This window comes from Ascaphus truei, chromosome 9 (assembly GCF_040206685.1).
Source record: "Ascaphus truei isolate aAscTru1 chromosome 9, aAscTru1.hap1, whole genome shotgun sequence".
NCBI classification, from domain to species: domain Eukaryota; kingdom Metazoa; phylum Chordata; class Amphibia; order Anura; family Ascaphidae; genus Ascaphus; species Ascaphus truei.
The window spans coordinates 70,171,605-70,186,667 of NC_134491.1; the positions used below are offsets into that span (position 1 = coordinate 70,171,605).

Consider the following 15,063-nt stretch of genomic DNA (forward strand, 5'->3'; position numbering starts at 1 on the left):
GATCAAGGATCAATAAACAACCCGCAAGTTGCCCCACTCTTCACCCCCTCAAGGGTCCCTCAAATGAGTTGTATCTCTCCTCAAGCCGTCAGAATATACCACCGCCACAAACAGCACACAAGTGAGCACGTGACTTTAGATATGCAACCAGGGTTAATACACAAAGTCTTCTCTAGCAACCCCCCTTTCTCCTCTGCAGGGAACCAGCGAGTTAGTCTTAATCCCTACTCAATTGCACATCATAACCATCCACTGCCACCACCTGAGGTTATGCAGATATGATAAAAGATCTTAGACTAAAATATCCGCCAGGGCCTCAGGTCCCTGTTTATTATAGGATAAACTATGCACTTTAACACAAAATCAGTTTTAGTAACATGTGTCCGAATTCGTAAGTTATTCTCTCCAGAGCGCGCATTAGTTCATTCAGAGCCCAAAGCATTACTTATTAAATGTTTTAATATGTATAAAATACAGTGCTTAGATTACAGAAAAGGTATTACTAAATAAACATACAGTTATTAAAATATAAGGCAGAACAGCTTCTTAAAATAACATGATAAACATAAAAAAAAATCTATACTTCACCACATGATATAGATTTTCCCCAGAGAGGTCGCTGGTAAGAAACATTGAAATATCCCGTACCTGGTCTCAAAATACTCCTCTGTAGATATCTACCCCCCACCACACTTGCTCAGCCTTAAATACAGTTATTTCCCATGGAACACAACATAAATCCAGCCCCTGTCATTAATTTAGTGGCGAGGTTGACAGTCTTCCCCAGAGTAAAACTCCTCCCACCCCAGGACGTTTAAAAACTGCTTTTCCTATCTAAATGTACTAATAACTTCAGTTCAGTAATACTTACTGGCACGCGAGACATATTAATACATTCCGGCACGCATGACGTTCCCAATGAGACTAAATATTACCGTGTAATAGTAAAATTAAGAGAGATATTAATATCTGTCTCTTAGTACCTGCTAGACGTCATGTGTCTGTAATCATTATTTGCGACTCGGTACCACGGACACACACATGTAACTTTTAGCATGTTCAGCCGAGGACATCTCATGATATTCTTATATTTAATAAGGTCACTCATTCTGATACCTTCTGTAGCCACGCCCCTGCCCCCCATAAAACCCCTTGTCAAGAAATGCTTTGAAGCTGGGCCTCCTGTGTAGAGAACGTTTGTCACAGGTGCTATATTTCACACCCAATGCTCCAGACATGGGCCTAGCTGTCTCTACCAGCAATATACTCTTGGCCTGCAAATTAGGTATTAACATTCACCAAACCCCCTCTGTACTTTTCACACCCAACTTCAATCAAGCCTTTTGAAGCCCAGATATTTCTGAAAAGACACCACACATATTTGTATTTTCCTAAAACTGTAGCTCATTAACCCCTTAAACCCCAGAGGGATTAAAAATACCCAATATCTCAGGACATTATCCTGACACAGCATAAACACGGCAAAACGAGATTTATTTAAACGAGACACCAGATTTATCAAAGAAATAACACTTCAGTATCTTTTTATATAAAACAAATATTTGTTTACTTTTGGTGCATTTGTTTGGTCCCAGCATTTCATAAGTTGTGGTCTAAGAGATGTGTTTTGGGTTCTTTAGAAATTGTCTTTTCATTGGAGCCCCCAATTGACATTTCTTGTCAATCAAGTGTTGACTCAACTTGTAGCTCACTCTGTCCCTTTTGAAAGGGCAATGAAAATAAAGGGGATGGTAAAGGGGGAATTTTGCCTTTGCAAACATTTGCAAATGTTTAGCACATTATATCACAGAAAAGGTCATAGAGAAAGCCAGCCCCTCCCCAGATTTTAGCTCACAATGTTTACAAACTAACAGTAAAAAACATTTGATTTTTATACGGTAAATCAAAAAGTAATTTTTGTCCTAAGAGGGGGACTGCACCTAGGAGCAAAATGTTAGGTTCTCTGTATCATATGGATAAAGCCTGATATACTGCACCGACACACTTTATTCGAGCAAATACCCAGTATGTACCTGGCAGATACCTGGAATGCGCCGCTCCTCACCTCTGACAAGCCCCGTTGCGTTTGCCTTCCCAGCCTGGGTTCATGCCTGGCTGACGGGCGGCTAATCTGTTAAATGATAATGATTAGGATTTAATAGGCTGCAATGCTTCGCGTGTCTACCAGATGGCATAAATTCATGAATTGTAATGCAGTATATATATTTATACTGTGCAGTATTGCAGCCAGCGGGAATAAAATGCTTCAATCCCTGCTTGGAAAATACCTCAATGCACTCGGGCAGAAAACAGTCACAAACCTCAATACACCCGGGTATACCCGAATTCGTGGGACTAGCCGAGCTCGAATAAAGTGTGTCGCCAGTGTACAGGGCCGCTGACAGGAGGGGGGTGGGGGAAGACAGAGATGTGGGACAACTGTTGGGAGCCCAGCCAGTGCTGGAAGTTACGCCCAACTTCTGCGTCCAGCTGCCAGGCCTCCAGTTGCTGCTGGCCTCTCTCCCCCGCCTGGTCTTCCTCTAACCTCCGCCAGTCTGCACCGGAAGTTGGGTCAGACCAGAAGTCGGGCCCAACTTCCGCAACCACTAGTGGACCCAGCACCGAAGGACTAATTCCCACTCCCAAAGTAATTGTTTGAGGGAGGGAGGAGGATTTAGTGTGTATTGTGTGTGGCGGGGAGTGGAGAGTAGTGTGTGTATTGTTTTTGTGGATAAGGTTAGTGTTTGTATTTGTTTGGGGATGGGTAGTGTGTGTGGGAGGGGGATAGTGGTGTGTATTGTGTGGGTAGGGAGGGATAGTGTGTATGTGTAGGTTTTTTTGTTGGGGTATTGTGTGTGGTGGGAGGGTTTTTTGGGGTATTGTGTGTGTGGCCAGTGGGTAGGGGGCTGATTGTGAGGAGGGGATAATTAAGAGAGATGGGGGAAGAGTGTGACAGAGGTGGGGAGAGAAATACATGAGGTAAGGGGGAGAATAGAGGGGAGTGAGAGCAAGGGTGTGTGTGTAAGAAAGAGGGGTGGACTTGCAAGGCTGTCAACATGGGCGGTGTGGAGAGGGGCCTCAGTGGACACTGTAGCCCTGGGCCCCTGAAAAGCTGTTGACAGTCCTGTTTATGATATATTGTTATATTCCATATAGGAACAAATTCACAATCTTTTAGTTGAAATTGTTGGTCTAAAGAAGTTGGTTGAGGAATGACGAGAATTAAAAAATAATTCAGGACACTATGAAAAGCAGTGAGCTAGGAAGCTACAGACATTTTTATACATGTGAAAGTTACATTTTTGTTCTGCACAGTTGTATAATGTAAAATGCAAAAATCTTTACACACATTGCATCTTTTTTGGTGTAGAAAGAAATAGGTTTCCTAAAAACACAAGTAAATTCATCCTTTGTGGATGGGGAGAGCTGTTCCAGGAAGATTGCAGAACTAAAGTCAGAGATAGACAAGAAAGAGTAAGTGTAATAATGTTTTGCACATCTGTGAAGATTATTAAATACTATACTATCATTAAAAAAACCGTAGAGAACAATCATACTGTACATATATGCGTAAATTGAAGCTGTGCAAGATTTGAAATGTGTAATTCTCATGGAATTTTAAACTGTTCGTGCGGGAACAAAATCCTAGTACACATCAGTTTAAACAATTATGCATCCAAAGGGTAAACTTGCACATTATAGGGATATAAAATATGGATATTGAACGATGTTCATTTCAGTGGAATACACCTGAACCCATAATGTACATCTGTTCTTAATAGGTGGTTATTGTTTAGATTTGCTCTTACTTAGAAGATAACAGCTGTACATGTTTCAAGTTACAAGGTAGGATGAATAACTGATATTGTTACTTGCCTAAATATATAAAACATTTTAGAATATAGACCTATTAACCCTAGACTTGGGGAAAAAGCAATAAACAAAGCTCCTGTTTTCTCCAAAGTAAACTACTCGCAGTTCTTTTTACCATGCACTCAACAAATGTGTACTAGAGGACATTAGGCCCATTGAACACCCACACACTTCTGATTTTGTCATATTTAGTTTTGCAAATATGCTTAGGCAAGATTAACTGATATAATTATTTTTAATTATTGTAAATCTGTTTTCTTACTAATAGATTAAAATATGAGGAACTACTAATGGATTATGACAGACTTTTAGCAGAAAAAGAGAAAACGACAAAGAGCATTGATATCTCTGCCAAAGACATAAAAAATATTCAGAAAGACCTAAAGGTAGGGGGAACTGGCAAACATATTTCTGTTGCACTAAGCAAGAAAGAAATGTAAAGAATAAGCGTGCAGCACATACAGTACAACAAGGCTAAACCTCATAGTGTACAGAATATATTGTGCGCATCTAATCAACCTCTAATATTATCAGTGATAAAGTGTATTTAACATAAACCCTTTTAATTTTTTACCCAACTGGTAAAACCACACAAAACCACAGTGTGAAAAATAAAGAAATTTACATAACCGTGTAGTGTGTCGTAAAGAACGTCTGCTGCTATAAAAAAGGGGGTGGCTCAGCACCCCCCAAACACTAAAGAAATGGAGACAAAAAAACAGCGCACAACGCAAATAGTGAAGTATGAAAGTGACAAGTGTATATTAAAAAAGGAGATAAATATTCTGCGTACATCAAGGTATTAGGACATAAACATTGAGTGTGTTAAACACACAAGTTACCACTCGTCAGCTGCTAGTACAGGAGTCAGGAGTTTGCTTCCCTCGGCAGGCGTCTGGGACAGCAGCTGCGATGTTATCCTTTCCTAGGAACACCTCTGCAAACGATCACCGTCTCTGTGAGAGACTCCCCTCTGATCAGCTGGGCTCCAGGTAAGTAAAGCAGTCGGCAGCCTGCAGACGCACTTAGAGGGTCCCCGGATTAGTCAGTGAGTGCTTGAGTGGTTCGCAGAACTCTCCGGTTAGTGCAGTCACAAACGGTGGAGAACCAGCTGGCTGTGAGTGAAACTCCAGTATGCCACGCTGTCACTCCGTAACGGGACGCTGCGAAGTGACGTCACCGTAGCGATTTCACGAAGTGAACAGCAAGAGTGGAAAATAGTCTCTAAGGTGCCCAAAAATGCACACAATGATAAAAATAGCAATAAACACATAGACCAAATATCATCCTACGCGTTTCGTACTAACAACTACTTCTTCAGGGAATAAATTTAACATTTCCCAGAGGTGCTATATACCTCTCAAACACACCCCATTGGTCAGCCAATTTAAGAATAGCTAATCAATCACCTGGGTAGTGTGATAGTCAGGGAGACTGGGGAAATGCGGACACCAATTAAAACAACAACTTTATTAACAATGGAACTAAAATACATCCTAACATATCAAACACTTAATATAAGAGTTAAAAAGAATTCTGCAATAAAAGAAACACATAATTAGCATATAAAAATTAGCAAAACATTATCAATACAGATAAAGAAGGGACGAGATATACGTACTAAAAATGAAAAGGGGCTAAGATAATCAATATAGTGCCCAGATGTCAACATCCTCATTTAACCCTTTCGGGGACATCCTATCTAATTTATGTATCCAGTACGTTTCTTTCGAAGATAGTGTTTTAACTCTATCTCCACCTCTCCTATTACCAGGAATTTGTTGAATCCCCTTAAAGGTCAGACTTGAGGGATCTTTATTATGGTGAGTCAGGAAATGCCTAGACACACTATGCTTATCAAAGCCATTTCTAATATTTCTGACATGTTCTTGTATTCGAACTTTAAAACTGCGTTTAGTCCTACCAACATATTGATATCCGCACGCACATTCCAATAGGTAAACAATATATGTAGACGTACATAAAATAAAGTCATCAATGGGAAAGATCTCATTACTAATCTTAGAATAAAACCTGGTCTTATCTGGGTGTAAATATTTGCAAATTGAGCACTTTCCACAAATATAATTACCTTTAGGTTTAGAACCCAACCAACCTCTCTGGAATGATGTATCCGTGATTTGGTATATGTCACTAGGTTTTTAGCTCTTCTATAGATAAATCGTTGTTTCGTGCTCAAATGTGACCCCAGAATTGGATCATTGCACAGGATGCCCCAGTGTTTTGTAAAGACTTTTTCTATATCTCTATGCACAGAGTTAAAGTCCGTAATAAAAGCCACATTTAAAGTATCATTGTTTGTTATCTGTTCTTTATTTCTCCTATTTCTGGATCCACTTTGGATTAACATATCACTACGATCCATACTGCGTACCCTCTCAATCTCTTTTTCAAGCAGTTCTCTGGGATAGCCTCTCTCTCTAACCTATGAAACAATTTAGTAGCCTGATCATTATATACCTCTATATTACTGCAGTTGCGTCTGAGTCTAACAAATTGTCCTCTTGGTATGTTGTTTTTCCATGAGTTTTTATGATTACTATTTGCCATCAGCAGATTGTTGGTATCCTCCTTTAAGGAGGTTGATACCAACGATCTGCTGATGGATCCAGAAATAGGAGAAATAAAGAACAGATAACAAACAATGATACTTTAAATGTGGCTTTTATTACGGACTTTAACTCTGTGCATAGAGATATAGAAAACGTCTTTACAAAACACTGGGGCATCCTGTGCAACGATCCAATTCTGGGGTCACATTTGAGCACGAAACCACGATTTATCTATAGAAGAGCTAAAAACCTAAAAAATCTGTTAGCACCTAGTGACATATACCAAATTACGGATACATCATTCCAGAGAGGTTGGTTGGGTTCTAAACCTAAGGGTAATTATATTTGTGGAAAGTGCTCAATTTGCAAATATTTACACCCAGATAAGACCAGGTTTTATTCTAAGATTAGTAATGAGATCTTTCCCATTGATGACTTTATTTTATGTACGTCTACATATATTGTTTACCTATTGGAATGTGCGTGCGGATATCAATATGTTGGTAGGACTAAACGCAGTCTTAAAGTTCGTATACAAGAACATGTCAGAAATATTAGAAATGGCTTTGATAAGCATAGTGTGTCTAGGCATTTCCTGACTCACCATAATAAAGATCCCTCAAGTCTGACCTTTAAGGGGATTCAACAAATTCCTGGTAATAGGAGAGGTGGAGATAGAGTTAAAACACTATCTTCGAAAGAAACGTACTGGATACATAAATTAGATAGGATGTCCCCGAAAGGGTTAAATGAGGATGTTGACATCTGGGCACTATATTGATTATCTTAGCCCCTTTTCATTTTTAGTACGTATATCTCGTCCCTTCTTTACCTGTATTGATAATGTTTTGCTAATTTTTATATGCTAATTATGTGTTTCTTTTATTGCAGAATTCTTTTTAACTCTTATATTAAGTGTTTGATATGTTAGGATGTATTTTAGTTCCATTGTTAATAAAGTTGTTGTTTTAATTGGTGTCCGCATTTCCCCAGTCTCCCTGACTATCGCACTACCCAGGTGATTGATTAGCTATTCTTAAATTGGCTGACCAATGGGGTGTGTTTGAGAGGTATATAGCACCTCTGGGAAATGTTAAATTTATACCCTGAAGAAGTAGTTGTTAGTACGAAACGCGTAGGATGATATTTGGTCTATGTGTTTATTGCTATTTTTATCATTGTGTGCATTTTTGGGCACCTTAGAGACTATTTTCCACTCTTGCTGTTCACTTCGTGAAATCGCTACGGTGACGTCACTTCGCAGCGTCCCGTTACGGAGTGACAGCGTGGCATACTGGAGTTTCACTCACAGCCAGCTGGTTCTCCACCGTTTGTGACTGCACTAACCGGAGAGTTCTGCGAACCACTCAAGCCCTCACTGACTAATCCGGGGACCCTCTAAGTGCGTCTGCAGGCTGCCGACTGCTTTACTTACCTGGAGCCCAGCTGATCAGAGGGGAGTCTCTCACAGAGACGGTGATCGTTTGCAGAGGTGTTCCTAGGAAAGGATAACATCGCAGCTGCTGTCCCAGACGCCTGCCGAGGGAAGCAAACTCCTGACTCCTGTACTAGCAGCCGCCGAGTGGTAACTTGTGTGTTTAACACACTCAATGTTTATGTCCTAATACCTTGATGTACACATAATATTTATCCCCTTTTTTAAGTACCTTGGTACCTGAAACATTGTGCCAATCTATTAACATGTTCTTCAGTCTTTAATAAATTAGGAGTTTTATTTTGATAATATTTTGCTATGCTTGTTCGGAGATTTTTGGTGCAGTTATCTAGGGCAGTGGTCACTTAAAGAGCATAGCCAGGGCCGTCAACAGGGGGGGAAGAGTTGGGACAAGTGTCTCTGGGTCGGGGGGCCCGGCCGGGACTCAAAGTCGGGCCCAACTTCTGCATCTGGCTGCCAGGGCCTCTTGTATGCTGTGGGGCCCATGCTATCAGCTATGGGGCCCCCACGCCCACCGAGAGAATTGAGGGTGAGGGGAGGGGGATTATGTGTGTGAGAAGGGGTGCTTGAGAGAGGAAGTGGTTGAGTAGGAGGGGAAGAGTGTAAGCAGAGGGGGAAGAGTGAGAGGAAGGAGTGGGGTGTGAGCGGTGAGAAATGAGGAATATATGAGGAGATTGAGTGGGAGAAGAGGGAGAGGGAGGAGGGGGATGAGTTAGGAGCATGGGGTAAAATAGGGGATGGATTGATGAGAGGGGGGGAAGAGAAAGAGGCGGAGGAAAGGAGAAGAATGAGAGGGGATTTGGTGGGTGAGAGTGGGATTTGAGTGAGAGAGGAGGGGGAGAGTGAGTGACCGAAAGAGGGTGGGGTGAGAGGGGAATGAGAGATAGAGGAAGAGAGAGGGGCAATAGAATAAGAGAGGGACAGTGATGGGGGGAAGGGTGAGGGGAGAAATACAGGTAGAGGGACTGCGAGAGTGAGAAGGTGTGTGGGAGGGTGTAATAGAAAGTGGGTTGGTTCCTCCAAGTGGCGTCCCACAAATCCAAATTTAAAAGCCTCACGACTTTTGAAAAAAAATGCGCCGTAGGAACTTACCAAAGAGGTTTGATCTCGGGAATCTACCTGGGACTAGCACGTTCCCTGATACCTGCCAACCACAACTATATGTTGAAATGGGCTGAGGACCTAAACGTAGACATAGATAGAGATGACTGGGAGGACATTTGGGAAGCTGCAGCCAAAACATCCATTTGTACTACTACCAAAGAGAATATATACAAAATTCTATTTCATTGGTACCTGTCCCCGAGAAGGCTGAGCCGGATCTTCCCTGACCAGCCAGATATGTGTTGGAGAGGGTGTGGTCAGGGTGGAGATCTGGCACATATACTATGGACCTGCCCGAGGGTCCAGATCTTCTGGAATATGATCCGCTCTATGGCGGAGGAAATAGCGAGAGAGGAGATCCCTCTGGACCCCCTGGTGTTCCTACTAGCGAAACCAACTGACTCAGCCCCAGCTTCTACGAGAAAACTAATCTCACACTTGTTCACAGCAGCTCGCTGCTCGCTAACGGCCAATTGGAAACAAATAAAAACCCCGTCCAAACAGGTGGTTCTCCGTCGAACAAACGAGGTTAAATCGATGGAATACTTGACGGCCCTCCTGAACCAGAGCCTAGACCGGTTTAACAAGGTCTGGGACTTATGGCCCTACAATTAAGATTAAAACACTCGCATCTCCAGATCATTGCGTCTTCCCCCCCCTCCTACCCTACCCCCCCCCCCTCTTCACCCTTTTCTTTTTCTCTTTCTCTATCTGCTCCACCCTATCCTCATATTTCTTCTTTAAAATAAGGAGGAGTTACTGTTTATTCCTGCAAAGCTTCCTTGTCTAGGTTTTGTAAGATTGCCCGCCTTAATGTATTTACAAACGGTTGTAAACACACCTCATGTAAATTTATTGGATTGTTGCCTGTAACCCTCCATGAAAACCAATAAAACTGTTTGTTAAAAAAAAAAAAAAAAAAGAAAGTGGGTTGGTGGCTTGCAAGGCCACTGACACTGGGGTCCAGGAGAAAACTGGACATGTCCTGGACCCTGGGATGCCCTGACCATAACACCACTACTCATGAGCTTCTGCTATAAATCAACTTGATTCAGACCCACTACAATTTTTCATTTTCCAAAAGAAGAAATGTAACAGAATACTGCAGCTTGAACAATAGTTAAAAATGTTTGTGAAATGGGTCTGTGAAAAATATGCATGACAGCTATGGCAACCGAAAATAAATCGCAATAATGTAAGTACAGATAATTCATGCTTTATGTTCAACAGCTGCGTGAACATGTACACCTCATCCGCAGCCTCGCTGTGCACTGACCTCGTTTGTGGTCAGACGGAATTATTATTTTAGTTGTTGCAGTTCAGTGTGTGTCCGTTAAGTGGTACACTATCTTTGCCTATAATTCTCTAAATGCTACAGTTTAGTAAAGCAGGTGTCTGAAGAAAAGATAAAATGTAGACCTCTAATGTGTCTTTGTGACCTTGTACATCTCTGCTGTTGCAGTTTCACACTTTATTGAAAACCACTGTGCATTAATCTAATCTGTCTCATACCTTTTGTACTATACTGCGGATGGCACGTGACATTGCGCTTACTCCATGTCACACAAGACCGACTTGCAGTTATGCCTATATGATATACTGTATTGCGCCATTCAAGTCGGGACACATAAGAGTGCAACTCTATCTGAGTTCTATGAGTATATCGCTGAGAAGTATCCCTTCTACAAGAAAATACCAAACCTAAAACGCTGGAAGAATTGTATTCGACAGAACTTAAGCATTAATGATTGCATTTTTAGAACACCGGGGACCGGCAAGAGCGGCGGGTGTTGGGCACTGCACGCATCATCGATGGGTATGTTCGATGATGGAAACTTTTGAAGGAGAAAAAGATTGTTTGGGACCAAGAGATTGAATAATCGACCTTCCTAAACCGGTCCTTCCAATCTGCCTCCATCCAAGTACCTGTTCCAACCGGAGTGCCTGCCACAATAGCATTACCAGTACGGAGCAACCAACTCTGAAAACTAGATGAACCTACATCCAATTACGTGATCGATTTGAACATCTACGTACAGCACACCCCTTGCATCAACAATGGGTCACTGCCAACCAATTTTCAAGGTGTCTAATCAAGGTAAATATCCATTTTCACAAGGTAACATACAGTACTGTACAATTGTGTAGTAGAACTGTCAAAAAATGAGTTGCATATGCATTCCATGAAGCACACATGCGCCTACATCAGTGATTAAAACACCAGGGCTCCGCAAGCACCCCTCAGGGGTTCCGCAGCTGCCAGAGGGGGAGAGCTGGGATAACTCTTCCAGATGTCCCTGGCACGGTGGCATCACATGCAGGAGTGACCCAGCAGCAGCCAGCAGCTCACTGCTCTTTCCTCTCCTTGCTTCTGCCTTCAACTTCCATCTGAAAGGATAGAGAGGAAGAATCAGCACGAGAGCCGGCTCCCTTAATGACAGTGTGTAGGTCTGTGTATGTATGTCTGTGGAGAGGAACGAGTGTTAGAGGGTGAGTGTGTGTGTCTGTGTGGGAGTGAGAGTGTGTGGGGGAGGGGGAGAGAGTGTCTGTGTGGGGGGAGGGGGAAAGAGTGTGTGGGGGAGGGGGAGAGTGTATGTCTGAATGAGGGAGCGGGGAGAGTGTGTGAGAGGGGAATGTGTGTGAAAGAGAGGGAGAGTGTATAGAAGAGAGGGGGATAGTGAGTGTAAGGGAAAAAGTGAGGGAGAGTAAGGGGAGAGTGTGAGGGAGGAGAGACACGGGGGTTTGGGTTTCCCCAGAATTTCACAATCAAATTCGGGGGTTCCACAACAAAAAAAAGGGTTGAAAACCACTGGCCTACATTAAAAGATTAACATATGCGTTCCATAGGCCACGCATGCGCACACTGTACTTTAAGTATTTATTGTTTCTTGTTTATTAATAGGGTACAATAAATAATTCACAATTATTTTACAGAATTCAAGCTGTCAAATCGACAGCCAGAAGAAGATGTCAATTGAAGTCTAAAAACTATTATAATTTTCAACCTGTTTAATACTGTTGAGATTTTTTATATATATTTTAATCGTACTGGGCACGTAGATATATACGGTCTTCTGTACATTATTAGAAACATATACATTATTAGAAACATATACATTATTTAGACACTTTTATACCAGTGGAATTTCACTGAATAAACACGTGGCTACAAAAAGCATTATAAATGCAATGCACAGTGACTCCTTGTAATACAGGGGTTTCTACATCTTTTCTATTCTCTATTTTCTATTTATATATTTTAATCGTAGTGGGCGCATAGAGATATACTGTATATATTATTATACTTTTATACTACTTGTGGCGATAGGGGGTTTATCAGGCTACTAATAAAGGCATTATACCCAGCTGATTAACCCTCAATCGCGTTGGGACGGAAGGGGTTAACAGTATGTTCACTACACTGACATGTTTTCCCCTACCCCGTCTTTATTGTCCCCATTTTGCAGCTCAGTTCATAGCTGCAATGATAGAAATGTATGTAAACTGTGCCAATTGGATTTGCGACACAAGGGGGATCTGCTAGCGCTAAACCAAGCGCTGATTGAATAAGCGTGCCTATGTATCGGTGGCCGCTTTGAAGTATAGGTTTCACTTTCTAAGCCCTAGACCTCCAAATCGCATGGTCAATTGGATAAATGGTTTGCGGTTTAGCTGAAGTGCTTTTCCGTCAAAATGTATCTCCTGGTCTTGCTAGCCACTTAACTTGAAGGGGGAAAGTCTATTGGCGTGGGAACTGGGTTAAACCACAGACCATATCACAGCTTATTCAATTAGGTATCTAACTCGCGCTAGGAGTAAGCTAGCACTCTAATTTTTGGAGTGCAGCTAGGAATAAAGAAACCATACACACACATAAAAAAGTTTATAATAGTTGCATAAGCAGAACATACTTTTATTAATAAGCTGTATTGTACTGGTGGTTTTAAATGTGAAGACAGGAAACTTTTCGTCAGACCTGGAAAAATCCTTTAGCATGCAACTATGTTAAGGGTGAATGAGCTGAGGACCTTTTCATCTCCGTACTTCAGAGACACCACGCAGAGAGGGTGCCTCAATGTCTGAGAAGTCCGGATTTGAAAAGCCTCAGAGATCCTAGGTGTTTGGATGGCCGGGATATTGTAAGTGCCAGATACCAGTGTGAAGTAGGGACACTTTATACTTGGTGGCCAAACCCCAGACTTAGTGCCGCCAGGGAAGGGGTTGGACCCAGTATGCTAAGGAGCTCAGGTGTGAGGTTAGCGCCTGCTCCGTGCAAAACGAGACGCAACTTCTGCCCTTTTTGCAAAGTACTGGCAAGTCGGGGATAGGTGGGTGAAATGTTCCCCTTGGTGGGATTGGTTTTGAATGTTAGGTATAGGACCCTCAACCCTATAAAAATGCCTGCTGGCCAGTGCCTAGCAGATTCACTTGATTCAACTAAGAGAAACGTCCAAGGTTTAGCGTCAGCGGGTCCGGAGTGTGAAGGGTTAACCTTCATCGCAACGAAGATTTACACCCTCTTCTGGAATTCGTTAGAGCTATCGGTCATTGAGTGTTGGAACACCCTATTGTGTTATAGTTATGGGTCATGGTCGAAGTTTTGAGATTGCTCCCCACACATGAAGCTTGAGTGTATTATTGGGCCGAGGTTTCAGGGATAAATGTTTTTTTTTTTCCTGAATACCATAGTGGCAAATCTTTCCAGGGCGACTGATGTCTCACCCGCAAATATATCATCATCAAAACTTTCCCCAGTCTCAATCCATGCACATGCTTGGTCAACTCTTTTTGTCTTTTTAGCTGCATTTATCATGGGAAACATTTTGCAATTATACAAAATAATGGGCTAAATTAATACTACAGTATCTTTCTACTACAGTATTGTATGGGGTGATTTACAGTAAGATTTGGCCACCATAGACAAATACTGTATAGCATACCCACAAATGTGTTATAAGGAAAGTACTGTACTTCCCAGAATAAGTCATACATAAATAAACATGCTACAAGCTAGGTACTATAAACAGAGATATTAAACTTTTTAGAACCACAGTATTTTTGCACAGTAAACACTGTTTTACCTGACATGTCCATAGGTCCAGCCCAAATCGCGTCTCATTTGCCTGATGCTGGTCTCACACACTGTAAGATCATGCTTCTTCTGCAGAATATCCTGAACCTCTCAGGCATACTATGTGGCTGTGTGAAAAAAAAAACTTTAGAAGCAGATGTGTATACAGTACTTACTTGGTTCTGACTCAGGGGACCCTTCTACAAATCTCAGTCTTCTCTTGGGCATGATTCTGAACACAGTTTAGTGACACCTGGTGGTGGCCCGCTTTCTCTAGCCACTGTTGGACGTCCGTTCTGCATCCCATCTGCATTTCAGAAGGACTGTACCACTAATGAATGTGTATTCAATGTGAATTACATCTTTGTTATACATTATAGAAAAAGAAGGTTAAGAACCCCTATGCCAATGCTGCAGATATGAGGGAAACTTCAAATATAAGTAATCATCATGTCTCATGAGTATTCATAAACATTTCAGTAAGTGAAAATGACAGGAGAAAACTGCTGTTAATCTATGAGTTGGAGACACCCGTGCCTGCGTGCACTGAAAACTTTGTCAAAGTACCAACAGGTAAGAAACACATCAGAGTGCTGCAGGGATGTTGTACATTCAATACACCTTTTTTACGACTACCATCTTGTCCAGCTGCCTTACTAGCACTTTGCAGTGCCACGCATATTTTTCTTTTTTACACTGTTTGTTATAGATTATGCTTTATTTTAAAGGTAAAGCTACAGGTATACGCCTACCTTTGACACCTTACAAACATAGCCCCACTGTAACAGGGGAGTTATCCCTGTTCAGGAAATATGACTCTAATCCAGCAGTGTGGTGGTTAACTGCTGACAGTCAATTAACAAACACCACCTGCCTGATTAGGATGCTTAGAAAAGCCTGCCCTTGAAACAGAAAGGGAGATTGTTCCTGTCTCACACCTTGTGAGACTGACATGGGGACAGATGTCTTGAGCCTGCCAGAAGAAA

At 41.9% G+C, this 15,063-nt stretch overlaps 1 protein-coding gene across 1 annotated transcript in view; it reads left to right on the forward strand.

Annotated features, from left to right (window-relative positions):
• Positions 1–15,063, forward strand: part of SYCP1 (synaptonemal complex protein 1) — a 122,687-nt gene that overhangs the window by 53,577 nt on the left and 54,047 nt on the right. The window contains exons 17-18 of the mRNA XM_075615367.1: positions 3,371–3,474; positions 4,142–4,259. Of these exons, the coding sequence (XP_075471482.1) occupies positions 3,371–3,474; positions 4,142–4,259 (222 nt within the window). The remainder of the gene's footprint in view (positions 1–3,370; positions 3,475–4,141; positions 4,260–15,063) is intronic.